At 37.3% G+C, this 26,113-nt stretch overlaps 4 protein-coding genes and 1 non-coding gene across 7 annotated transcripts; 2 read left to right on the top strand and 3 right to left on the bottom strand.

The window, feature by feature from the left end:
• Positions 1 to 4,417, bottom strand: LOC129110822 (GTPase IMAP family member 8). 3 transcript variants are annotated; one of them, XR_008532296.1, is made up of 4 exons: positions 4,285 to 4,417; positions 2,805 to 3,566; positions 2,534 to 2,592; positions 1 to 501 (listed from the first exon to the last, which is right to left on the bottom strand). XR_008532296.1 is itself a non-coding variant. In XM_054623048.1 (3 exons), exons 1-3 carry the CDS (start codon positions 4,313 to 4,315, stop codon positions 2,588 to 2,590), a joined length of 798 nt encoding a protein of 265 aa, XP_054479023.1. In that variant the 5' UTR covers positions 4,316 to 4,417; the 3' UTR covers positions 1 to 2,587. The 3 variants fall into 3 exon arrangements, 2 of the variants coding, with proteins under 2 accessions (XP_054479023.1, XP_054479022.1); XM_054623048.1 differs by having other exon boundaries at positions 1 to 2,592; XM_054623047.1 differs by lacking the exons at positions 1 to 501; positions 2,534 to 2,592 and having other exon boundaries at positions 2,797 to 3,566.
• Positions 4,418 to 8,522: 4,105 nt separating this feature from the next.
• Positions 8,523 to 11,295, bottom strand: chmp4c (charged multivesicular body protein 4C). The gene is made up of 5 exons (XM_054623204.1): positions 10,843 to 11,295; positions 10,152 to 10,329; positions 9,595 to 9,703; positions 9,310 to 9,436; positions 8,523 to 8,999 (listed from the first exon to the last, which is right to left on the bottom strand). Exons 1-5 carry the CDS (start codon positions 11,069 to 11,071, stop codon positions 8,938 to 8,940), a joined length of 705 nt encoding a protein of 234 aa, XP_054479179.1. The 5' UTR covers positions 11,072 to 11,295; the 3' UTR covers positions 8,523 to 8,937.
• Positions 11,296 to 11,501: 206 nt separating this feature from the next.
• Positions 11,502 to 14,632, top strand: zfand1 (zinc finger, AN1-type domain 1). Its single transcript, XM_054623232.1, has 8 exons — positions 11,502 to 11,585; positions 12,302 to 12,344; positions 12,630 to 12,669; positions 12,792 to 12,919; positions 13,135 to 13,226; positions 13,423 to 13,541; positions 13,695 to 13,850; positions 14,362 to 14,632. The coding sequence occupies exons 1-8, from the start codon at positions 11,531 to 11,533 to the stop codon at positions 14,536 to 14,538; spliced, it is 810 nt and encodes a 269-aa protein (XP_054479207.1). The 5' UTR covers positions 11,502 to 11,530; the 3' UTR covers positions 14,539 to 14,632.
• A 122-nt stretch (positions 14,633 to 14,754) lies between these two features.
• trnar-ccg (transfer RNA arginine (anticodon CCG)) lies at positions 14,755 to 14,827 on the bottom strand. The gene has a single exon. It is a non-coding gene; the product is annotated as a tRNA-Arg (tRNA).
• Positions 14,828 to 16,371: 1,544 nt separating this feature from the next.
• On the top strand, positions 16,372 to 22,443 carry maf1b (MAF1 homolog, negative regulator of RNA polymerase III b). Its single transcript, XM_054623099.1, has 8 exons — positions 16,372 to 16,883; positions 17,559 to 17,647; positions 19,814 to 19,945; positions 20,067 to 20,229; positions 20,323 to 20,444; positions 20,572 to 20,691; positions 20,927 to 21,019; positions 21,208 to 22,443. Exons 2-8 carry the CDS (start codon positions 17,565 to 17,567, stop codon positions 21,230 to 21,232), a joined length of 738 nt encoding a protein of 245 aa, XP_054479074.1. The 5' UTR covers positions 16,372 to 16,883; positions 17,559 to 17,564; the 3' UTR covers positions 21,233 to 22,443.
• Positions 22,444 to 26,113: the final 3,670 nt, after the last annotated feature.

The following is a 26,113-nucleotide window of genomic DNA, read 5'->3' as shown; positions in this document are numbered from 1 at the left end:
TATACATTTATTTATGCTTAGTAGAAGAACAACACAGAGCATTTCTAAGAAGTAAATAGTTTGGGCCAACAAGACATTACAATAAGACAATAAGCCTCAGGCCTACAGATGATACAGAAGCCCAGTAGAGTTGACTCTGTTACCTTCATTAGTTCCTTAAGAGTAACTTGATTCACATGCTGGACTTTGAAAAGTAACCCAATAACCATTACGAACACTGCTACAAAGGTGGTTTATATGAGGTTGCACACCCAATAGCAGGTTTTCTACACGTCTGCTATATCCTGACCTCATTTTGTGTTCAGTCATCCTTTATATAAATATGTTTTTGATGAAAATGTTCTGCTGTTTTCTGATTGGTGGATTAGTGGTTCCATGTTGCTTTGAAACTCATATCAGAGTGTTGATTATCAAACCTCTTATCATTTAATCAAATACAGTATGCCCCACATCTGTAGCAGTGTTAAAGTACTTTTTCCAAGAGTTGTTTTTGTCAAACCCCTGAAAAAAAAAAAGGCAAAGATATGTCAGTAATACTGAGTTCAGGCACTAGTTTACAATAGGTCTACAGCGGACCTGTTTCCTGTATCATATTTCAGCACTAAATGTCAACAAACAGGTCTGTATTTGCCCACACTTGGTGAAATATTTGTTTCCTGAGTATACAGCATTGGATTTGCTCTAAACTCTAATGAGTATAAACACATTCATGGAAAAGACTGACAGCTACTTTACAGAAACAGTATCTACAGCATTCCTACGATAAAAGGCTTTGAGTCAGTTTGTTTAAATGGTGGCCTTCAGGGCCTCGCTGGGTTTCTTTACAACAGTCGTTCTTTGTGAACGTATTCACCGGGTGTCCCAGGGTCCTTGAAACTAACAGGCACTCAAGCAATGTTACCAGTACCTGATTCACACCTGTATTTCTCAAGAATTAACTAAAACTAAATGAGCAGTGTTCCCAAGTAAGAGTCACATGATCTGCAGCAGAGGGATACGTTCAAGGACTCGATTCACTACTTTGGTTTGTGCTTTCTGCAGCTCGGCCAGCTCGGCCAGTTCTACAAGTTCCACAAAAGCAGACACAAGAGAAGTAGTGCTGGAGAGATTCAACCGGGTCACACAAATACAGTATGTAACGGTTATTACTGTATGTTTTTTAACTGGGCCAGTCGGATGGTGATGTAACACTACCCGAGTCATCTGATGGTCCGTACAGTGAGATATTAAGGACCTATAAAAAACGGTTACACGCGTCCTCAGATTTGTGGGTCTGTCCAGAGACCAGCTGACTCCAACATCCAATAATAGTACACCATAACAAAGAGTTAGAGAGTCTTCCATACTGCCTGTATAGTCTGTGGAGAGCAAAAGACTACACCAGCTTCTTGTTTTTCGACAAACAAAAACCTTAAAGGTGCCTGGTTGTTTTGTGATTTTGTCTTTATGTTTACATTCAGTGCTTCTCACCAAACACATTGCTTGTACCCTTAAAGAGTAAGTTAACACCAGCAGTGTTTGGGTGTCCTTTAAGGTACTCAAGCAGGTGCACACGCTAGTTTGGCTGCATTTAAAGATTATTTTCATCATCAAATAATCTGCCAATTCATTTTCCGATAAATTTATTGATGTTTAGTCTGTCAAAAAATGCCTTTTTAAATGTCAAAATGTTTTGAAAAATACCCATTACAGTCCCCTAACGCCAAAAAAGATGATTTGAAATCACCTATTTAGACACACTCAGAAACCCAAAAATATTTAGTTAAATACACAACTTTGACAACTGAGGAATTTAAAAAAGGAATTATTTCCCATTTCTGATTATTTAAAAAAATGTGAACTATAAATCGATTATTATAATAGTTGCAGTTTTAAGTTCTGTCAGTTAATAAACTGACCAGTGCAGCTCTTTGTGGTAGCGCATCCTTTCCTGAAATATATCCCTCTGCCACAGTGTTATAGACGTGACGGATCCATTTAAGGGAAACAAATTCACTGCTTTAAGGCAACTCACAGAATCAATAACTGCCCGTGTGCTTTATAACTGTCCACTGAGAGAGTAATAAACATTGCAGCACGAGAAAAGCATTTTACAATTTGGTCACAACAAATGGGAATCGTCAAAAAAGCAATTCCCTTAACAGTCATCGGCAAAATATCAGTAACAATTTAGTAGTGCAGTTCTGCCGTTTGTATTCGCCGACACTAAGGAGTGTACACATTGGGTTTAAAAATGTCAATATGTGTAACAGTTTGTGCTTCCTTGTTTTGGATTCAATTAAATCCCTCCCAACACACAACCCTCAAGATATTATAACAAGAACATCTTCAAAACTAAAGAACAAAATAAACATTGGAGAATAAATCTTTGGACAGGGTGAAAAAAAAAAAGGGTGTTTATGTGGCAAAGGCCTCCTGAATCATCACAGTGAGAGTCATAAAGAACACAGACAACTAAAACACACAGTAACATTTCTGATTAAAAAAATAAATAAGATACGCTGGTTTGTACATGCAGTGAAATTTCAGTTACCCTTTTCCTTCTTGTGGTTGCGGTTGAGAGGGTCCATCAGCAAAGAGTGCTTGTTTAAGCTAGAATAAAACACAGTGCATTATTAACAGGGCTCCATTTTACATTAATACTACTTTAATTCACAGCCAAACTACTGTGATGTCACTATCATAGGGATGTCTTAGATATATTGATGGTCTTTAATTGTTATCTTGAAATAAAAAGAAAGAAACTCAACATTTTTAGCCACCAGTTTGACTTTCTTGAACGCCCAAATATGTGCATCACTCACTTGAAAGCGTCTCCACCTCCGTGGTTTTTGGCAAACTCAGCACAGAGTTCTGTTTGGGCCGTGCCCCCAGCTCCCGGCCCTCTCTAGCTGGATTCTGGTTCTCATCCAGAGGTTTCTTCTCCACCTCCTCTGGGTTGTAGTAGCCCCCCTCCTCTGCCACTACCTTCTCCACTCTCTCCAGCAAACGCCCCACCTGGGGATGCTCCCCGAATATGCTGTTATTAATGACAAAGTACCTTCTCTTACACCTCTCCAGCACCGACTGCAGCTCCTTGCCCTCCCTGCGAATGTACCTCTCGATGGAAATGGTCTTCAACACCTCCGCCCAGGTGAAGACCACAATCGTGTGCTTCCACACGTGTTCACCAAAGAGGCTCACATGCTCCTCGATGCGAGCGCGATCCACCTCTGTGAACATGCCAACGGGGATGACGAGCAGGAAGACGTGTGGACCTGGAGGGCAAAGAGACGCTCCCCTCACCAACTCCTGCTTGTAGGAGGGGGGTGTATCCTGGGCCGAGAACCAGCCGGGAGTGTCCACCACAGTCACCTGGCGCCCCAGCACCTCTGTCTCTCTCTTCACGCAGAACTCGGCTGCCCGCTCCAAGTGAAACTCCTCTCGGCCTAAGATTGAGTTTCCAGTCAGGCTCTTCCCCGGCCACCTCCATCCAAGCACCACCAGACGAACTTCAGGCAGGCGGTTAGCCGCCTTGGCTGCAGCTGCTGCCCTTTTGGCCTCTCCCGGTCCAGTAGCATCCTTGGCTGTGGTCAGTAAATTCATATATTTCAGTATTGATAAAGGTTGTTATTGTCTTTAAGCTGACTATTACAAATACAAATACACTGTGAAATACAATAGTTATAATAGTTTCTGTCTGTTTATATAATATTTCAGTGACTGTGGATTCTTTACTGTTTTTTATTGCTCATTTACTTATTTATAATACTTATTTTTTTATCTTGTTTTTTTACTATGTCTCTTGTTTGCACTATCTTCTATGCTGCTGTAATCCTGTAAATTATCTTATTATTTTTTATTATCAATGGATTAAATACATTTATTTTGATTCAAGATTACCAAAACAATGAATTGATCATCTGAGAGTTAAGCCATGATTTTGTGTCAACTAATGGCTTAATTGACAATTAAACACTTTAGTTCAACCCAATGTAATGTGTATTGAAGTGTGTCCCTTTTATTGTCTACCGTGCAAACTTCAAAATCAATTAACATTAACCATGAAGCCCTGCTAGAATCACATGATAATAAAGGCTATACAGGTTAATAACAGGGTAATAAGACACATGCAATATTTCCTTTTCCGTCGTGACACAGTACGTGTTGAAACGTGTCACATCCCGGTCTGGGAGGTAATGTTTAGCCTACTTAGCGCTCATTTTAATAGCCACGGAAACTCCCCGTATTTGTTAGTATAATAGTATATTGTATAAGTTATAGACAGTAAAGTTTCCAGCTCACCTTCCGTCTGAAGTGCTTTACTCGCTTCCATACTCTGTCTTAATCCTGATTCAGGTTTTAATCAGGTTTTAATCAGGTTTTATTCGTCTTTAGGCGGATAGTTTGCCGGAATAAGGACTTCCTTCTCCCCGCTGACAGCGTGAAAGTACCCGGACTGCAAAGATGGTGCACCCGGAAACACATTTCAAAATAAAAGCCTTACGGATGTCAGATAACAATACAAAGGTGTAATTTTATATATATACAGAAAAACCATTGAATGAGAAGGTGTGTCCAAACTTTTGACTGGTACTGTATATATATAAATAAATAAATAAAATATATATATATATATATATATATATATATATATACACACACGTGGACAAAATTGTTGGAACCCTTCCGTTAAAGAAAGAAAAACCCACAATGGTCACTGAAATAACTTGAAACTGACAAAATTAATAATAAATAAAAATTTACTGAAAATTAACTAATGAAAATCAGACATTGCTTTTGAATTGTGGTTCAACAGAATCATTTTAAAAAACAAACTAATGAAAATGGCCTGGACAAAAATGATGGTACCCTTAACTTAATATTTTGTTGCACAAGCTTTTGAGGCAATCACTGCAATCAAGCGATTTCTGCAACTCTCAATGAGACTTCTGCACCTGCCAACAGGTATTTTGGCCCACTCCTCGTGAGCAAACTGCTCCAGCTGTCTCAGGTTTGAAGGGTGCCTTCTCCAGAATGCATGTTTCAGCTCCTTCCACAGATGTTCAATAGGATTTAGATCAGGGCTCATAGAAGGCCACTTCAGAATAGTCCAATGTTTTGCTCTTAGCCATTCTTGGGTGTTTTTAGCTGTGTGTTTTGGGTCATTATCCTGTTGGAGGACCCATGACCTGCGACTGAGACCAAGCTTTCTGACACTGGGCAGCACATTTCGCTCCAGAATGCCTTGATAGTCTTGAGATTTCATTGTACCCTGCACAGATTCAAGACACCCTGTGCCAGATGTAGCAAAGCAGCCCCAGAACATAACCGAACCTCCTCCATGTTTCACAGTAGGTACAGTGTTATTTTCTTTGTATGCTTCATTTTTGCGTCTGTGAACATAGAGCTGATGTGACTTGCCAAAAAGCTCCAGTTTTGTCTCATCTGTCCAAAGGACATTCTCCCAGAAGCTTTGTGGCTTGTCAATATGCATTTTGTCAAATTCCAGTCTCGCTTTTTTATGATTTGCTTTCAACAGTGGTGTCCTCCTCGGTCGTCTTCCATGAAGTCCACTTTGGCTCAAACAGCGACGGATGGTGCGATCTGACACTGATGGACCTTGACCTTGGAGTTCACCTCTAATCTCTTTGGAAGTTGTTCTGGGCTCTTTGGTTACCATTCGTATTATCCGTCTCTTCATTTTGACATCAATTTTCCTCTTGCGGCCACGTCCATGGGGCGTCTGTGGCGTAGTGGAGAGCAAGGTAGTTCGATACCCGGCTTCGGCAGTCGATGTGTCCTTGGGCAAGACACTTAACCCCAAGTTGCTCCCGAAGGCTTGCCATCGGTGTGGACTGGATGATGAATGTTAGTCTGCTAAATGACTGTAATGTAATGTAATGTAGTTAGAGTCTGATGGTGGCACCTTGATGGTAGCCTGTCATCAGTGTGTGAATGGGTGAATGATATGTAATATACTACTGATTGTAAGTCGCTTTGGATAAAAGCGTCTGCTAAATGACTGTAATGTAAAATGTAATGTCCAGGGAGGTTGGCTACAGTCCCGTGGACCTTAAACTTCTGAATAATATGTGAAACTGTAGTCACAGGAACATCAAGCTGCTTGGAGATGGTCTTATAGCCTTTACCTTTAACATGCTTGTCTATAATTTTCTTTCTAATCTCCTGAGACAACTCTCTCCTTAGCTTTCTGTGGTCCATGTTCTGTGTGGTACAAACCTTGATACCAAACAGCACAGTGACTACTTTTCACCCTTTAAACAGGCAGACTGACTGATTACAAGTTTGAAGACACCTGTGATGCTAATTAGAGGACACACCTTAGTTTAACATGTCCTTATGGTCTAATTATTTTCAATCTTTTCTAGGGGTACCATCATTTTTGTCCAGGCCATTTTCATTAGTTTGTTTTTTAAAATGATTCTGTTGAACCACAATTCAAAAGCAATGTCTGATTTTTATTAGTTAATTTTCAATATTTTTTTATTTATTATTACTTTAGTCAGTTTCAAGTTATTTCAGTGACCATTGTGGGTTTTTCTTTCTTTAACGGAAGGGTACCAACAATTTTGTCCACGTGTGTATATATATATACAGTACCAGTCAAAAGTTTGGACACACCTTCTCATTCAATGTTTTTTCTTTATTTTTATTTTTATTTTTTCTACATTGTAGATTAATATTGAAGACATCCAAACTATGAAGGAACACATATGGAAGTATGTGGTAAACAAACAAATGCTCAACAAACCAGAATATGTTTTATATTTTACATTCTTCAAAGTAGTTGAATGAGAAGGTGTGTCCAAACTTTTGACTGGTACTGTATATGTATATATATATAATATAAATATACGGGTCAGTGACATGACGTCCATATTTCTGTGTCCGAGCCCATTATTTCCTTTTAGAATAATTTCATTAATTCATGACATGTATCATTTCATTCAATAAAAGCTATTGAGTTTGAACACATTTTCAGTACATTCAAATAATATATATTCTTTTATGTTTTGGCATCTCAAACCCTGAAAATACTGTACCAGCAAATGAACAGATTTTATTTTAATGATTATAAATAAAGAATTAATACAGTGGCATGATTTTATTGTTAGAATCTTTCAAATTAACTACATTTTACAAATACCTATAGTTCAAAGCAATTTAGGCATGCTTCAAATGTCAGGGTGGCACAACTGTAAATATGGGACTTTTATTTTAATATAAAGTACACAAAAGTTTCCAGGATATAGCATCATCAAGAGGAACTCAACTGACCTTTATGGCTGAGTGAAAATGTTTTAAGATCCCTCTCAAATATTGATTAAAACAGCTACTTTTAACTTATAGGTTGGCTGGTACACTTTCCATGTCAGGTGGTACAACCAATGTAAAACTACATTTCTTTTATATTTTCATATAACTCTTTATTGTATTTAAAAATTACATGTATGGATTTGTTAACAAGAACAAAAACTAAAGCACGAGTCAAAGTAGATGCCTGAATAATTTGAAAAATGTTGCAAATGTCAGGTGGCGCAACTGCAAGGAATGACACTAGATGATATTATATTTCAAGCTCTTAGATTATTTACTGATTTTTTTAAATCGAACCTTGTAAGGTCAACATACCTTACAAGGTTCAAAATGTTTTGAAATATTTTGTGACAAGTTCCAAAGTCATTCAAGTTTCGACAAAGTATTGCTGTATTTAGTATGAACTTGTGGTGCATTCCAGTTGCTATGCGTTTCATTTAATGGTATGTAATGTAATATTTATACATTTTATTTTATGCATTTAAATATTTTTAAATGAGTTGTTTTCTTTTTTTTGGTGTTTCTTTATGAATATATCAAAATAAGACTTAATTGTTGCTCAATCACAATCCATTACAGTCTGTCCATCTAATCAATCCGTTGCACTGTAGCCTATTCTAGTTGCTATGTACTGAACATGATTACTATGATAATATGAAATATTTACTACTTTAACTTCAAAAGAGACTTTTGACTTGCATTATTTTTTGTATTTGAAGTAAAAAGGCAATTATTCAGCCATAATCCTGTCATTATTAATGTTATCAGGTGGCACAACTGGGAAACGTCAGGTGGTGCAACCAGATAAAACATTAATTTATAGCAATAATTAATAGGTTTAAGTGACCAAATAGTTGATAACTATAATGTTAATAACTATTGTATTGCATGTATTCATTTGTGTATTTGTATCATTATTCTTTATCATTTTAAATGTAAAATCAGATGCTCAAGATACCAAAAACCTGGCCAATAGAATGCAATCTACAAAATAGATGTGTATTATGTATTTTTTTTCAAAAATATACACTATATACACTCATCGTTAAGAATATAAACCTAAATATTACTTATATGGATTTATAATTATACATTACAAAGAATATATGACTACATGATGTAGTATCATTTGTAATCCAAACAAATCTAATTTGCAAGCAACTGTAAATAAAGTAGACAAATATTAGACAATATATAGGGTACTGATTTATTATTGAAAGTTCATGGAAGCAAGCGAGAAAGTAATATATTTACAGCATTAATGCAAAATCAGACTTTATTTACAGCTGATACTGTTAGGCATTCTCTTCTATGAGTTAAAAACATTCATTCATATCCACATTATTTCTTCATTAGGCCTTCAAAAGTGGTGAATTATGTACAGGCAAAGTAAGAATGATCAATGTAAAGACAGGAAAATACAGTTTGTTGATTTATACACTACAAAAAAAATATTTATTGATAAATATAGCATGTAAAGTGACATGACTAGCCAATGCAAAAAGCTTATTTTAAATATAGTATAATGCTCTTCATTTTCCCTAAAAACCTTCAAAAATCATAAAGCTTAAAAAAGAGAGCGATCTGGCGGATTACATTCAGGCTGCTTTAACGTACTTAAGTTGCCCACGATGCCAGCATACGCATGTCGTCATCATCTTCAACCCTTTTCTTGGTTGCTGTGAAAAGAAAGAAACAGTTAACGGTGAATTTAATCAAATTATTATGTAACATTCATCAGGGTAAGGGTGCAACTAAGGATTAATATGGGCATACAATTCCACCCCAAACATTTTTTTAAAAAGTGTATATGTTTAAAAATTATACACAGCCATAAGTTATAAGTAATTCTAGCCAAAAAGCTAAGTTTTGTTCCATACGCACAAAAAAACTGCAAATATTTGGAAGAAAAATAAAAATATATTTGAAATTGAAATGCTTAGTGTTTACACTGTATTAATTTGCCGTCCAATATAGTGTTGCACTTACTTGCGCGGTGACTGGACTTAGCTGAAGGCAGTTTGGAGCTGGGCACGCTGGGTAGTCCGCCCATACTCTTCATGGTGTCCTGAAGCTCCTCCTCTTCAAGCTCTGCCAGCTCTGCCAGCAGCTCATCCTAAGAAAACACATACACAAGAGTGTCACAGTTTGGCATGCATCACACAGAAAGTACCATGCATATTTTATAATATGTGTTGTGTCAAAAAAGAGGAGAGTGAATGCTATGAAAGTTGATTTTGATGGCAGAACAAAAAAATAAAAAAGGATCTTAACCTCGTCATATGTCTCTCCGAAAGGTCCGGAGATTGCATCGCTGATCTCTCGGGCCACGTCCTGCTGCTCATTGATGTCCTGCATCAGATCATCTATCTTGTCAATGTCCCTGAAAATGAGAGGAGAGAGAGATAAGAGAGTTTAGATTATACATGATTATCATTTCATTTATTAATTATTCTGTTTTTATACAGAATTCTTAAATTATGTGTGTGCATTCATAGGTTTGGATATTAGTACTGATTAGAGTTCACCTATGACAGCACCCTCATTGTCATTATTTTGTCCTGATTTTATGATTTTCCTTGTAGCTTTACAAATAAAACTAAATATTATTTCAATAGTTAGGTAAAATCATTTTGCAGTTTCCTATTCGTATCAAAAGTCAAATTGATAATGAGCTAGGTGAACAGGAAAAATAACTCAATACCAAAATACAATCATGCCAGGACTTAAACGGATAATTGCACCAAATGTCTAGACTTTCAAAGTAAGAGGATGCACTTTAATGAAAATATTTTATCATATTTCATTGCTTATAAAGGCCACGTTCTTACATGTTCTCGTGGACCTGCTTCATGGCCTTGGCAGCAAAGCCCATGTTCTTCAGGACCTCGGTGTTGGTGTGCGAGTTCTCCAAAGCCTCCCTCTGAAACTCGATGGTGGAGAGCGTGCCATCGATCTGCGTGAGCTGCTGCTCCAAACGCTTCTTTCTCTTCAGGGCCTGCAGGGCAGCTGATAAAGAAATATACGATGATTATTTGTCTTAAATTCACACCTTGTATCTGCTATTTCATTGAGAACTTCTAGTGCTGGGCGTTCAAAGACAAATAATACCAAGGTTACTCCCTTTGTCTATTTTTAGTTTTGTCTTTAGTTTGTCTGTACTTTTGTACTTTGAGTTGATTCAACTGAGAAAACAGTGAATACTAAAGCTTTCTTGCACAGGGGGAGAAACTTATTCAGTCTATTTATTCAATGCAATTCCTTTAATCTGGTATCTGTAACCTCACTTGTTACAAACCTGTTGTACTTGCTTCACCAAAACAAATCCCTGTAGGACAATGATCTTATTGGGAAGTATGTGTAGCTATGACTTTGGGTGCCTTGTTGCTCCTAACATCTTATTTAATACTTGTAGAGAGTTTAACTGTGATATTTACAATAGGCTGCTCATTTCTGAACCCTGGGGCCCATTATAAAAGTCTGTGTCAAAGAAAAACTTTCAGACCAGGATAGAAATCATACCTCGCTTGTTTTTTGTGCCATTCTTCTTGGCGATCATTAGTTCTTGCTCTATCCTCTTCTCCAGGTAGTCTTGTTTCTTGGTCAGCATTTCCTCGGTTTCCCTGAGTTTGTGAATGGCCTCTTGTGGTGAAGGTCCTCCTCGCGACCGGTGGTGTTTGGACTTCGAGGAGCTCGATGAGCTCGAGCTGGAGCTGGAGCTCCCCTTGAATAATTTCGCGATTTTGCTCATTTTTTTAAGCAGCTTTTAGTGTAAAGTGTGAATGTAACTCTCCCAGTCCTCTGTGTCCTACTTCACAATGTGTTGTTTTTAACAGGCGGGTGTGTTACGAGCAGATTTTCCGGATCTACGAGCTTTGTGCTTTCAATTCAAACCAGCCAGTGAACGCACCTTTCACCACACCTTGCACCCTTACCTGAGTGACGTAGTGACACCTGACGCCCTCCCTCCGCTCTGTTGCACACTGAGTTTTAAAAAAACCGGAAGTGTTTTGTTAAATAATAAAAAATAAAAAAATATTACTAAACCTGCATTCAACTTTAATCTAAAAGTAAAATAATACGGTGCCACACATTTAAAAAAATTATTAAAATAACCGAGTGAAACTTTAAAATAAAAAATAAAAAAATCTCAGTCACGTGGTTTCCCTGTTGGGGTCAAAGTTCGTGTTGACACCCGCAGCAGGCTGTAATGGCTGAGATAGACATTGGGAAGCATTGTCAGATCGATTCCTGCAGTCAGAACGGTCCGTTTCACCTCCACCTGAGAACCGAAAAGCAAATATATTGACATGTGATGTTCTTATGACGTATTTGTTTACATGAAACACACAGAGCGGTGCGTTAGCTGTGTTAGCCTGTCAGCTAGCTAGCCCGCTACGGAAGCCAGCGAGGGAACCGCGAACTAAAGCGTTTTGATCCTGGTCGGACACCAGTGTTCAGTTATTGTATTTAATAAAAAGGCTTGCAAAGGGAACGGTGCATTGCTTTCATTATATTTTCTAGAGAAAGTGAAATGAGTCAGCTTCACTGTGCAGCAGCTGCATGCACTTATATCTATCATAATACTTATATCTATCATATATCATATGATAGATATAAGATATAGATATAGATTCAATACATTACACTGTGCAATAATAGTTAAAATAGTTTTTTCTGTCTGTAAATATTATATTTCAGTTATTGTTGTTTTTCTACTGTTTTTATTGCTTATTTATAATACTTGTTTTTTTTATTTTTATCTTGTCTTTCTTTACTATGTCTCTTGTGTGCACTTCTACTACTCTATGCTGCTGTAAGCCTGCAAATTTCCCCGCTGCGGGACTATATCTATCATAATGACTCCTAGACCTCAACTAAATGTCTTGTACATAATAGACAGGCTTTGACAGATGATGGCAAAGTCTGGTTTTGAATTCAACTCTTGAGACGAATAAATTTGTTCTTGTTCTTTCTTTAGATTTCCTTCCATTTGTCTGTGAGCTCTGCAGTGGTGTTTTCTGGTAAGAATTCCCCATTTAGTGGAAAGAAATGTCCAAATTTGAGGAAGCATTTAGATCTCTTACACTAAGTGATAAACTAGTTATTTCACATTGAATACAAACTCAACTTCAAGAAAGATTGTACTGCCTTTAAAACAAGTATGATTTGCATAAATACTAGTACGTTTAATCTGATATCAGCTGATTTAGGTACATATTTTGGTGACAAATCTTTAACAACCAAACATAAGCCATCGTTTTGAAAAAGTTGATTTTGTGAAAAAGAACATTGTTTGTTTCTTACAGCCTTGAGCACAGAAGCAGAGAGGCCCATTTATGTTCAGAGGTACACTGTGTTGTTGATTACATATTCCTAATGTCCTTCTTTGATAAGATAACTACGGGAACATTCCTTTGTTACTTAGATTACTGGCTGGGTTGTTTTAATATTTTCTTTTGTTTTTCCAGGAGCCAGTGAAAAAGGTATCCCAGACTGTGGGTGGCAGCACAAGTTACCCATGCTCGTTTCAAGACTGCAAGGGAAAAGAACTGCTGCCTGTAATATGTCCGCAGTGTGAAAAACATTTCTGTTTGCCGTAAGTTTACAGTTTCTTCTCTTTTTCTTCAACTTTTTTAATAAAACAACATTACTTGTGTTGATCTGTACAGTGCATCCGAGCTCCTACTTCATACAGAAGCAGTTAAAGGAAAGGGGTTTCTACATTGACCTCATTTTGTGAAGCATATCACTATTATATCTATGAAACTGGTAAACTGAAAGGCTCATGTTTCTCTTGTTCTTTCCTTATAGCCATCGTCATCAAGATGATCACAAGTGTGAGAAGTTGGAGGTCCAAAAGCCTCGAATGGCAGCCACCAAAGAGCTGGTGCAAAAGATTGTTGGTTAGTTACGATGTAGTACCGTCACTGGTAGTTTCCATCTTGACAAGATTTCTTCTGTGATTCCTTATTTGTCCACATGGGATCAGTATTAAACAAAAATGCTCTCCTCTTTGTCATAACTAATGGACATCTGTTTGCATTCCTCAACCTACTGACATTTGGATTGCGTTTATATTTCTCTCTTGTGGCTACTCAGAGTCAAAGGACGTATCTAAAAGTAAAGGACGCAGAGGAGCAAAGAACAGTGCAACTGCAGCCAAGGTAGCATTAATGAAACTGAAGCTGCATGCAGCAGGAGACAAGGGGCTGCCACAGGTACATTCCATTCTGTCTCGATTTCTTTCATTAATAATAATGTGATAGTAACTTTTCATATTGATATTATCTACAGTGTAACATCTGGGTATTATTCTGTGTTTATGACTTTATCCAACTGACTACTACTTCAAATTTTTTGGGGCTTTCCAGACGGAGAGAACCTATGTTCAGGTTTATCTTCCTAAAGAATCCAAAGACTCCAGCCAACCGATGTTCTTCTGTTCAAAGTGGAGTGTGGGGAAAGTGGTGGATTACGCAGCCTCTTTAGCTAGCCTCAAGAACAACAATAATGTACTGACAGCCAAGGTAACACATCAATTATCTGATCTGCTTCCCTTGTTGCCTAGACTCCCTTTTCTTGTCTTCTCCATAACTTCCACTTTTTTAAAATAAGATAAAAAAGAGGATTGTCAACAGTAAAGCTGAAAAAGAGATTCCTTCCTCAACTACACATAGATCAACCCTGTTAGCACACGTGCATTGCTGGTGTAAGCAGCAAGAGTCTATCCTGTTTAAGAAGAAGCTGGGTTAACCAGTTTTAACCAAACAGCTGTAGGCATGAGCACTAAATCATTTTACAGAACATGATTTCTGTGTATTCACAAGTTGTTTTTCAAGGTTACCTACACCTGTGGTTTATAGTCAATAAGGTGCAAAAGAATAAAGGAATTAAATATTTTGCTGAACTTGGAAGCCATGTTTTCTTCCACATCTAATTCATTTTAAACATACATACACATACAAAAAAGAAGCATAGCATGTTGTATATTTTTTGAATAAGACTTTAACAGGACGCCTCTCTCCTCTCTGTTTGTAGAAGCTGCGGTTATGTCATCCCCAGACAGGCGAGGCTTTCCAGATGGACGACACCATACTCTCGCTGCTGGCTCACCAAGAAACGCCGCTTTACAATGGGGGAAATGTGATCTTAGAGTACCTGGACAATGAGTGCTCAGGTCTGGAGAATGTCTCTGACTACATCACTCAGACTTGACAAACAAATGACGAATAATGTTTAGAGAATTCTGTATGTCATTTGTATTTCTTTCAATAAAATACATCACATTGAATCTGGGTTGATCATCAAAGTGTCCAGTGCTTTATTGAATGTTTTTGTTTGGAATGGTTTGAGATTTGTTATTCTTGTGATGTATAAACCTCATTAGGTGAAGTAAGGGTTGGACGATGATATTGCTAATATGTTAATTTTCGACCCAGGTGGGACTTGAACCCACAATCCCCAGCTTCGGAGGCTGATGCCTTATCCATTAGGCCACTGGGCCGATTGATAGTTAATTCTAGTCCAATACCCATTCTATTGATGGATATTTACTATGTGTGCAATATAGCGGCCTCTATGGAAGCCCATTCCAGCAAGTGAAAGAAAAAATAAGATGAAAACTTAGCCTTGATAAAATAAAAAATCCACCAGTAAGTCATAATTATGAGATAAAAAGTCATAATAATGAGATAAAAACTCATAATGAGTTAAAAAGTCATAATTATGACTTAAAAAGTCGAAATTATGAGATTAATAAATCATAATTATGAGATAAAAAGTCAATACAACCTCATTAAGTTCTTCCTGGAGGCAAATAATATGCAGTCACAAAGAGCATATAAAAACGTAGTCAGTATTCCTGACCCATGCCTTGGCGTACGATATTAGACGAGCCCTAGTTCACACTAGTTACTAGTTATGAAGCATACACACACATCACTGTATCTTCTCATCATTGAAATAGATAGGTGACATTTGACAATATAAACATACATATAAATTATTATTATCAAAGCTTATGTCATTATTATGATAATTTCGAGTTTTTATCTCATTGTGACTTTTTATCTCATAATTTCGACTGTTTTACTCATAATTATGAGTTTTTAACTCATAATTATGAGTTTTTATGAAATGAAATCATAATTTCGATTTTTTAATTTATAATTATGACTTTTTATCTCATAACTATGACTATATAATCTCATTATTATGACTTTTATCTCATTATTATACTTTTCTATCTCATAATAATTCCTTTTTATCTCATTAATACGACTTTTTATCTCATTAATATGAGACTTACTGGTGGATTTCTTTTTTTTATCAAGGCTAAGTTTTCATTGCCAGTTTCACTGGCGAAATGGACTTCCATAGCTTCCACTAGTCGGCTAATATAAAAAAATCTGTCATCTCGTCAGATGATCATACTGTGGCTGCCTGCTGCTTGAGCCTGCATCAGCACATTTCGTGCAATTTAGTTCAGTGCAGGGTGTTTAACAATAAAATAATAAAAGCTATACATATAAAAGCAAAGTTCCCTATTATGATAGGATTATCTTATCTTATCTTATGTTACAATTTGTCAACACTCAGGGCAAAGGTAAAATAGATGTGATCTCAATTTAAAAAAAATCAGGGTACTGGTGTGCAAAGACATTATTGGACAATTGTATAATGAAGAAAATAGATCCAGATCAATATATACTTTGTGTTTTATGCAGAAAGACACTGAAAATATGCATCTGTACGTATTTATAAGTAAATCCTAGACAGATAGTGAACATGCATATCTCAAAAGCAATCAAAACAACTCTGAATTTCCTGTTCCCCTTCCAGCAGCTGCGTTGCTATAAACTGTCAAGACATTTAACACAATTCTAGCCTAGAAATTGACCGAGCAAGATCCAACCAATCACATTCGTTGTCATCTCCACGAACGACCAATCACGAGCGGGCATTTGTAAAAAACGAAAAGTGGGCGTGGCCACCACCCAACCGTATATAAACAAAAAGGGGCTTGGTTGCTCTACAGTAGGTCCCGTTGTTTTCGTGAGAGCAGACGCGTTGTTTTGACATAAATCGACTTTTCAAACCCCCCTGACCCGTTTCGGTGAATTCCCCGGATAGGTGGCTTGTTTGTTGCTACTTCTCTGATCGAGTCGCTTAGAAAAAGGCGACTTGATTTAGCCAATACGAGCGTGTTTGTGAACGCAGGAGGAGAGGGATGCCGCTGCAGACAGACTCCGACGGACGCCAGCAGTCTTTGGATTTAATCTCGTCGCATTTAATCGGGAAGAGCAGTTTCTCTATAAATTTAAAAGGCCTCAGAATAACGCATCCTCGACCGAGTGCCTGTGTAAGATGCTTAAACTCGAGTGTGAATTAATTACGCAGCTGTGAAGCGGAAACACTGTTAGCATCGCAAAGCTAACCAAGCTAGCTACCTAGCATTAGCGGGTCAACAAAGCGCGAATCGTTCATCTTTTTGGGGTTAAGGAGACCAGTTTCTACGGGTGGACTCTGTTTCTTTCTGCCTGTGCTGATAAAATAACTCGGTAAGTGACTTTATGCTTTAACATCGACGTGTTTCTGAACCAGGAAGAGGATTTGTGAGCTTGTGTTGAAGGCGGTGGGGGAGGGGCGGTGGTCTACGGGAGAGCGGATTGTCCCTCACGGGCCGCTGTAGTGCGAATTATTTATGTTGACATCTGTTGTTTTTCGTTTTAGTTTAATGACTTTACTAATAAGGTTGGTTAGGAATTAAACCAACACAGCAACCATTACCATGGTACCGTTACAAGCTTTACACTAATATAATACACTATAAATACTGTCTGTATATTCAATATTTTTTAGTTATTGTGGATTTTAATTTGTTTTTACTTATTTAATAATCCTGTTTAGTACTTTTATTACTTATTTATAAAACATTTTTTTAACAATGTCTCTCTATGCTGCTGTAATCTTGTAAATTTAACTAAATTTAACTGTTTATTTTTATTCCTGTTCTATCTTTTGTTGTATAGTATGTGTATTTATTGTCTGTGTAGTTGAGCTGCTGCAACACTTGAATTTCCCCCATGGTGATCAATAAAGAAATATAATAATAATAATAAAGGATTATCTTATCTTTACATTTTCAGTAAGTACAGTTAAAAATAAGTTTGCTTAATGTTTTTTGATGGTTGACTAACATTAACTTTATGTTCCTTTGTTTGATTTTTGCACAGATCGCAATGAAACTGTTGGAAAGCTCCAGCTTTGAAGCCCTCAGCTCTCGGCTGTGTGTTGAAACAGGAGAGTCTCGCATTCTTGGCAGGTAAGGCCCACAGTCAGCCAAGATTGTATTGCCATATTAAACAACCTATGTAGGTTTGTGTGTGTATAACATGTATATCTAGACACGTTGTCAAACTGTTATCCTAATATCATGGGATAAATCAGAATCAGAAGCTGTTTATTGACAAGTACGTTACACATACAAGGAATTTGGCCAGGTAAATTGGGTATTTACAGAATTTTCATACTATTTTCCAGGGGTTTGCTTCCCTCAGACAAGCTTCAGCTGTGGTTTGACACATATAAAACACACTCACATTAGCGCGCAGGAGATGCATACACAATTAACCTCTCCTGGTGTGTTTGTGCAGATTGCTTTACTGCTTCTATTTTCAGTAATGCTGACTTTGTAGCACGTCCACACAACAGTCAGACTTTGTGTGTTTATACCAAAACAAGAGCCACTGTAGTCAACCTTAACTGAGGTTTTCCTTACACAGTAGAAACCTTGACAGCTATGATGTCATTAACCGTGGTTAAAGTGTATGAGAGGTGCGACTGGCAGTTCAGAAATCACGCATCTCATGAACAGGGGTAATAGAGCAAACCTGCAGTGCCTGCATGTTATGCAACTTTGTGATAACAGACTGCTAACCTAGAAGCCAAACGTTTAGAGCCTACACCGGAAGTTAATAGTTAACCTACAGTGCATGTTTCTGGCATAGGTTGTGTAAGGCCTTCAGCCTGCTTGCAGATACAGTGACAGTGCAGTTACATAAAGGGCAGTGGGATGTTAAGTTATGCAGCCCAGTCTGACTGCAGGGTTTTGAGTGTGGGTGGTGAAACCGAGCTTCTGTACTGATCGTGACCTGGGCTGACGCACAACATGGTGTCCTCTCACACCGCTCTGTGGCTATTAGTAGACGGTTGTGAAGGGTGTTATTGGCACGTCTGTATGCACACATAAACACATACAATAATACCACATGATAGCTGAGTGCTGCTGGAGCTGCCCAGGCTGCTGGTGTTTAGGCTGCTTAGAGGATTACTGAGGCAGCTCATCATGGCAGCAGGAGTTGCAAGCTGCAGGCTTTAACTAAAGATGTACCCATCAGGCTTCTAGCAGATTTATATTTTCTACAGACAAGCTTTTGATTTGAACATGTTGTAACAACATAAGACACTATTAGTGCTCTGCACTTAAAGGTTGCACAATCGTAATAAAACTAAACTCCAGAGAACACAGCTGGTGTTCTGTGTAAAGGCCCCTTGTTTGGTACGGACAACAATTGACAGTGCATAAATAGAGTGTGCACTGATGACTAAAGCCATTAAACCACATGAACCACATATGTGAGCCCGCTGCTTGTGTTGTGACCAGATGTTAACAGAACTTGCTGCAGTAGGTTAAAAATAACCTTTTTTTTCTTGTTGATAATCTTCACTCCGCTCCGGTGTCATCTCCTTGCTCCGTGGTTTGTCGGCAGGTCAGCTGTGTTATGAGTGGAAAAACCGGGGCAGTTGTTTCCACTGTGGTATTTGCTCCCACCCAGTGTCCCTATAATTAGGCCGCCAAGGCCAGTGAGTGTCTCAGCGGTCTGCATATCTTAAGTTGCGCAACCTTTTTGCTCTTGCATAACCCTTAGGTATGAGGAGGCAAAATAAACAACTGCACGTCTCTGGCCCATTTGCATATCGGTTTACAGTGGCGTGTGACCCAGAAACATGAACGGAGAATGCAGGAATTATTCAGCCCTGACTTGTGACGAGGGCTATCTGGTTGTAAAAAAAAAAAAAAAAGTCAGAGGTTATAGAGCTCTTTCAGTTCAGTTTGGGTGAATCTTTTTAAATTTCAATACCAAATTTGAGCTGATACTTTTTTATTTTCCACAAATAACAAAGGTGGCAAGAGTGCACGCTTAGCCAAATGTATGGTAACATTTAAAAGTGGTAAAGTTGGAGCTGAATAACACAAAAACAAAGAAAAGTAGTCTGTGTCATTGCAGGTTTTCTATAATATTTCATATTAAAACCCACAGTACTTTCTTGTTTTTCCATAACCTCTGTGGAGTACATTTTGACAGAAATAGTTCAGGCTCTATGTATTTGAAATGCATTATTTTTTACAACCCACTTCATTTAGGTCATAAATAAACATTGCACATGGTATTATATTATTCATTTATATATATTTTTTCCCCTGCAGGATGGAGAGCTACTCCTGTAAGATGGCAGGAGACGATAAACATATGTTCAAGCAGTTCTGCCAAGAGGGGGAGCCCCACGTCCTGGAGGCCCTCTCTCCCCCTCAGTCCGCCAGCGCCACCAGCCCTTCACAGTGAGTACTGCAGTCCACAATGAAGGACCAGGGGGGGCACTAAAGACCTTAATCAATAGGTGGATAAGTTATTTAAGGATTTATTTTCCCTTTTTTAATTTCTTCATATTTTTCTGTCCAGGCTGGGGAAGAGCAGTGAAGACGGTGAGAACCCCTTGAGTGACAAGTGTTGCAGGAAGACTCTTTTCTACCTCATCACCACTCTCAACGAGTCCTTCAGACCGGACTACGACTTCAGCGCCGCACGGGCCCACGAGTTCAGCCGAGAGCCCAGCCTCAACTGGGTGAGTGTCCTCCTCTTTAGCTTGAGTCTGCCCTCCTGGGGGGGGAAAAAAAGTATTTTATTCAACAATTACTTGACGATGACCTCTCTCCAGGTGGCTAATGCCGTGAACGGCAGCCTGTTCTCAGCTGTGGGAGAGGAGTTCAACTCTCTGGGGCCGGAGCTCTGGAACGCCATCGACCAGGAGATCAACCTGCAGGGCTGTGACATTTACAGGTAGGCGTGTGTGTATACAAACATACACGTGTGTGTGTGTGTGTATACAAACCTACGCGTGTGTTGTATAGCAGATACTGAAAATCTGTGAGTTCAGCCAGTTCTAAGTTTGCCGTTTTCTTCTTAGCTACAACCCTGATCTGGACTCAGACCCCTTTGGTGAAGAAGGGAGCCTCTGGTCCTTCAACTACTTCTTCTACAACAAGAAACTCAAGAGGATTGTATTCTTCACATGTCGCTCCGTCAGGTCAGCATTCGCAGCACACTCATCCACTTAGCATCTATGATGACTAAACTATGATGACTATATGCCATTGACATTATAAGTAGTTTATCGAATGCAGCAAGTAGCTTCGGAGAGTATTAAATAAATAAATAAAAGTGTTTGAAATACTCACTTATTGAGAGTTGTGTACCTGTTTCCAGAAAAGGACAAAAGTCATGCATTCTTATGATGATGTAAAAATATTTTGTCCCTGCAGCGTCTTGAGTGGCTATGGCCGTGATTGTTTCGACAACGAGCTGGACATGGAGCTGGATGACGAGGAGGAAATGGACGGCTTCACTGAGGACAGGTTGGATTATTATTGATTTTGATATGATTCACAATATGAAAGTGATTGGAGGTGGCTTTTTTTTTTTATTGTGTAATATGAAAGGATGGATGGTGTTTTGCTTATAGCATGGCAGATATCTTGTGCCACTGCATTTCTTCTGTGATGGACACATTTTAATTAGTTACATTTCTATTCTCTTCTCCCAGGTTCCCCAGAGTTCTGTGCGTGTGAATTTCCCAGATGGACACGCCAAAGAATATCTAGGCTTTTCCTCCTCCTCATTTTTCACCCCATGTACTTTGTTGTTTTTTTTTTTGGATTTTGCTGCCTCATCCAAAGCCATTTTCACGCTTTAGACCAGTGCATGTTTGAAGCCTTCTCTTCTGCTGGCAGTGATATGTGTACAGCTGGTGGACATTATTTTTTTTATTTTTTAAAGACTCAAAGCTTCTCCAGTATGGATTTTAACCCCAAGCTCAAAACAACATACATACATACATACATACATACATACATACATGCATACATACATGAGCTCCTCTAAACCTGCCACATTTCCAAAAGAGGCTCTTCATGAACGCTTGAGAAAAAGGAAGGTCTCGTAATGGATGAGTGGCCAACAAAGACTGCAAGCGAGCAGAGTTTCTTGCAAATGATGTCACAAAGAGGAGTCCAGAAAGCACCAGCATTAATGGAGACTGACAGATTAAGATGATGTTCCTACTCGAAAAGGATCTGTTCTGGGTCCATGAGAAACCCTTTTAAGACTGGCTGACCCATCAGCGGAGAACTCATCTGCTGTTCCATTGTTTGCTATCAGTGTGTGTGTTGCTTTTTATTTTTTTATGTGTGACAGTGATGTTACTGTGAGAACTTTCTTCAGCACTGAGTTTTAAATTTAAAAATACCGCTGCATTTATAACTGAAGCTTGTATTGTTGAATCTTATTACTGCGAACGCTCGTCTGTATTTTAGACAGTAGGGCACGGCCAAGGAAACGAGGCACCTGGGTTGCAGCTTAGAAAACATAAGTTTTTGATAAACGTACCATTGTTATGTTTCAATCGCCTATTATCCAGTTCCATGTTTAACTTTATATGTCGTCTAAATCAAGTTTGTTTCTTTTCTTCACTGTCCCTTAATCTATTCCTGATTAATCCCCGTTTCTAAACGTCTTGTCTTGCCAGTGTTTTTTCTTTGCTCATTACCTCAGTGAAAAGGCTTCATTGAAAAGTGAATGTATAATACAAATTAGAGGAAAATCTTTACAGTAAAATGTCTGTTTTAATGTACTTTTTTTTTTTTTTTTTTTTTTGTAGATATTAAGAATCTCCTTTTACGTTCCTTACAAGTGGTTAAGAGTTGTGTCTTTTCCTTGACTGCTCTGTGCTTCGTTTGATTGGCGATTACGCTGCAGATGAGAATAAACTGTTTGAATCCTACTTGCCTTGGATCTCCTCTTTTGAATAAGGTACATAATCACTAAAATCACCTTGTTTGGCATTTTCTTTCTAGTAGAAAGATATGGGGCGTTTTGACCCAGGCTTGTAAGTATATGTCATGTATTTCTTTTAGTCTGAACTACTTTCTATCACTGACGGTTTTAAATTCAGTTCCCTCTCTTTGTGAGCTTGAGGGTAAAGGTTGTAAATCTTGATCAGCCTGGGGTCTGCACTATTGACGCCCAGATGCTCCCCTGATATTATGTGTTTAGGTCTAATGGACCATCAAAGTAATCTTGAGTGAAAATATTTACCAAATCACTTATCTGAAATCTCTTCCATTATGTTTCATTTAGCGCATGAATATTAGTCATTGGTTTTTAATCACAGGGAGTCTGCAGGATCAATTCTGGCGACATACTATACTGTGACTTATTTATTACTTTTTCAACATACTATACGTGCTATACTATGATTTATTTTTTTTACTTTTTATTTAATTTTTTTCAACATACTATACTATGTGACTTTTTTTTTCTACTATACTATGCATACTATGACTTTTTTCTACATACTATACTATGACTTTTTTTTTTTCAACATACTATGACTTTTTTTTCTACTATACTTGATTTATTGTTTTCTATTTTTATTTTTTTTTTCAACATACTATGACTTTTTTTTTTTTTTTCTACATACTATACTATGACTTTTTAATGACTTTTTTTTCCTACATACTATAACTTTTTTTTTTCTACATGCTATACTATGACTTTTTTATGACTATCGACATACTATGACCTTTTAATTACTATTTTGTTTTGTGTTGGGAGTTTTTTTTTTTTATGGGTCACTGGAGGCTAAGATAGGACCTTGTAGATTTTCCCGACTCCCATCGTGAAGACACAACATTGTTTTCCTTCTCCACGGTAGCGTGATAATGTTTTTTGTATGACTGTGTTAATGCATAAGAGCTGTACCAAGATCTTCTCTGTGAAGATTGATGTGTAGTACAAGGTTTCCATGTCATGTACTATGACATCCAGGGCACATCATCATCCAGGAATGGGAGCTTCTGTCATCAAATAAAGAACAACCGAAGATGTACCTCCTACGGCAGCCCAAGAAGTTCAATCTGCCAAAGACATTTTAAGAACAGATATATTTTTAAGCATTCCTCATGTTATTTTTTCAATAATAATATTTTCCAATTTCCTTGTATGATCAATCCTCCTTGGCAATAAACGGTTTAGTTTCTTAAACATATACGCACAGGAATTATTTTTATATGCACTCTACGAAATTTTACTCTACAATGATGTTTTTACGACATTTTGTAACATACTATACCATGACTTTTATAAAAGATTTTAGGGGCATACTATACTGTGATATTTTTGACTTTCTTTACAACAGACGGTGACTTCATTACAACATTTTGTGTGTGCAACACTTTTGACACATTACGACATATTATACTATGATTTTATTGTCACTTTATGAAATACTATACTATTATTACTTTAAGAACTAACAAAGGGCATATTATAGCATATTGTAAAAAAAAAAAAATGTCACAAAAGTCACAGTATAATATGTTTAAAATTGGTGATAGTATGGTATGTGAAAAAAATGTAATAAGATGAAATAGTCATTTTATAGCATGTTGAAAAAAATTCATGGTATAGTATGTCGAAAAAAGTTTCAAAGTCACATTATAGTTTGTCACAAAAGGTAAAAAGTCATCGTATAATATGTATAAAATTGGGGATAGTATGGTATGTCAGAAAAGTCCCTTAAAAGTCTCAGTATAGTATGATGAAAAAAGTTTTTAAAAAAGTCACAATGTAGTATGTCACAAAAGGTAAAAAAGTCATAGTATAATGTTAAAATTTGGTTATTGTATGGTATGTCAAAAAAATCATTAAAAGATCATAGTATGATGAAAAGGTCATAGTACAGGAAAGTCGATAAAACCCAAAAAAGTCTTAGTTTAGTAGGATGAAAAAAGTCCCAGTAAAGTATGTTAACAAAAGTAAAAAATTAAAAGTTATAGTATAGTTGTCAAAAAAGACTTTACTATATACTGTACTATGACTGAAAAAAGTCATAGTACAGTATATCTAAAAAATGTAAATAAAAAAAAAGTAATAGTATAGTACGTCAAAATAAATCACAACAAATCCATAATATAGTATATCATAATGACAAAACAAATAACATTACAGTAAACTGGCTGATATGTTTTTTTAAAACTGAGAATTCCTTTTTATGTTCATTAACAGTGGTGAGGAGTTGCTCTGTGCGTCGTTTCATATATTACTGCTGTAAATAAACCGGTGTTTGCATCATACTAAGCTTGGTTCTTCCATTTGAAATTGGCAATCGACACCTCAAATCACCTTTTTAAGCATTTTTTCTAGAGAAAAGTATGCAGGGCAGGTAACATTTAGCCCAACATTGTAAGTAAAATATTTATTTTACCCCGATCCAGAAGTTCAAATATGTTGAAAAATAAACCAAATCCATTCAAACTCAAAGTTCAAAAGAAACTTTTATTGAAAACAAAAGATGAAATTCTGTACATGACCCAGACTGAACACCAACACACTGACTGAAATGCGGTTCCCTTGTTTTGTGAGATCAAGGTAAAAAGCTGTAAACCTTTTCATGTAAAAATACCTTGACCCACAAAGTATAGAGACCCAGAAACCCAAGATGGACACCAGGTCTTCATCTCCACTTTGATTCAGACTCAATTAAAACTCATGCACCGTCTTCTTTTTGGCCACTAGGGAACTTTTAAAAAGGTAGACATGGTTTCAAAGTGACGCGTGCATCGATCTGTCACCAAGTTCAAGGAATTCTTACACCGGGTCAAAAGGAGGGAGACAAGGGTAAAAAAAAAAAAAAAAAAAAAAAAGCAGACCGTCAGCTTCATTCACAAGAACACTCACAACAGCGTTGGTTAAGGCGGAGGATCAACGTTTGAAATATATGATGGCCAAAATATTTTATTAAGATTATTGTAATGCTACTAAACCACTGAACCTGCAAGTCCAGAATGTTTAAGGAGTAACAACGACCCCATAAACGTGTGTCCTCTACTTGATGGTGGCTTATTCTGATCCCGTTCTTTAAAAGTACAAAATGTTCAAAAGAGAAATACTGGTCAAAATGGTTTCAGAAAAGTAATTTAAATGTTTGTATGAGGATGCAGTGGATCAGTTTCAGACACCTGCAGAGCACCAATGATCATATGTTAATACAAAAACAGTCAAGATGCTAACTCGCAAAGAATAATTAAAATAAGCAAAAATTAAAATAATAAAATTAAATAAAAATCACTACGCATCGTCGACAAAACTTAAGTGTTTAGATTTAAAATACTGTTATCAAAGCGGAGTGTTGTACTTGAAGTAGTGATGTATCGGCCATTTTTACGCTTTTTTTAAATAAACGGCTAAAGGGTCAGTTTTAAGAAAAAGTTTGCATGACAACCCTTCACACCGTTTGGCTCAATTACATACAAGTACAGACTCAAAGTTAATAAAGAAAGGAGATTTGTAATTGACCACATTTCAGTACGGCATCAATACGTTCTAGTGTGAGAATAACCACCAACGATGTAGCTTATGAAACTGAAATCATGTGTAACAGACATTTATGT

Source organism: Anoplopoma fimbria, chromosome 21, assembly GCF_027596085.1.
Source record: "Anoplopoma fimbria isolate UVic2021 breed Golden Eagle Sablefish chromosome 21, Afim_UVic_2022, whole genome shotgun sequence".
Lineage (NCBI taxonomy): Eukaryota > Metazoa > Chordata > Actinopteri > Perciformes > Anoplopomatidae > Anoplopoma > Anoplopoma fimbria.
The sequence above is the reverse complement of the archived record's forward strand: the minus strand, read 5'-3'. Positions and strand labels throughout refer to the sequence as shown.

Excerpts from the sequence above, each read along its gene's own strand:
- LOC129110822 (XM_054623047.1), bottom strand. The coding sequence starts at position 4,315 with ATGGAAGCGAGTAAAGCACTTCAGACGGAAG. Across the intron at positions 3,567-4,284 it reads TAAAGCACTTCAGACGGAAG|CCAAGGATGCTACTGGACCG; the intron begins GTGAGCTGGAAA and ends TACTGACCACAG.
- chmp4c (XM_054623204.1), bottom strand. The coding sequence starts at position 11,071 with ATGAGCAAAATCGCGAAATTATTCAAGGGGAGCTCCAGCTCCAGCTCG. Across the intron at positions 10,330-10,842 it reads TGGCACAAAAAACAAGCGAG|CTGCCCTGCAGGCCCTGAAG; the intron begins GTATGATTTCTA and ends TTTCTTTATCAG. Across the intron at positions 9,437-9,594 it reads TCGGAGAGACATATGACGAG|GATGAGCTGCTGGCAGAGCT; the intron begins GTTAAGATCCTT and ends GTGTTTTCTTAG.
- zfand1 (XM_054623232.1), top strand. The coding sequence starts at position 11,531 with ATGGCTGAGATAGACATTGGGAAGCATTGTCAGATCGATTCCTGCAGT. Across the intron at positions 12,345-12,629 it reads CTCTGCAGTGGTGTTTTCTG|CCTTGAGCACAGAAGCAGAG; the intron begins GTAAGAATTCCC and ends TGTTTCTTACAG. Across the intron at positions 13,851-14,361 it reads ATAATGTACTGACAGCCAAG|AAGCTGCGGTTATGTCATCC; the intron begins GTAACACATCAA and ends CTCTGTTTGTAG.
- maf1b (XM_054623099.1), top strand. The coding sequence starts at position 17,565 with ATGAAACTGTTGGAAAGCTCCAGCTTTGAAGCCCTCAGCTCTCGGCTG. Across the intron at positions 19,946-20,066 it reads AGCGCCACCAGCCCTTCACA|GCTGGGGAAGAGCAGTGAAG; the intron begins GTGAGTACTGCA and ends TTTTCTGTCCAG. Across the intron at positions 20,445-20,571 it reads CAGGGCTGTGACATTTACAG|CTACAACCCTGATCTGGACT; the intron begins GTAGGCGTGTGT and ends TTTTCTTCTTAG.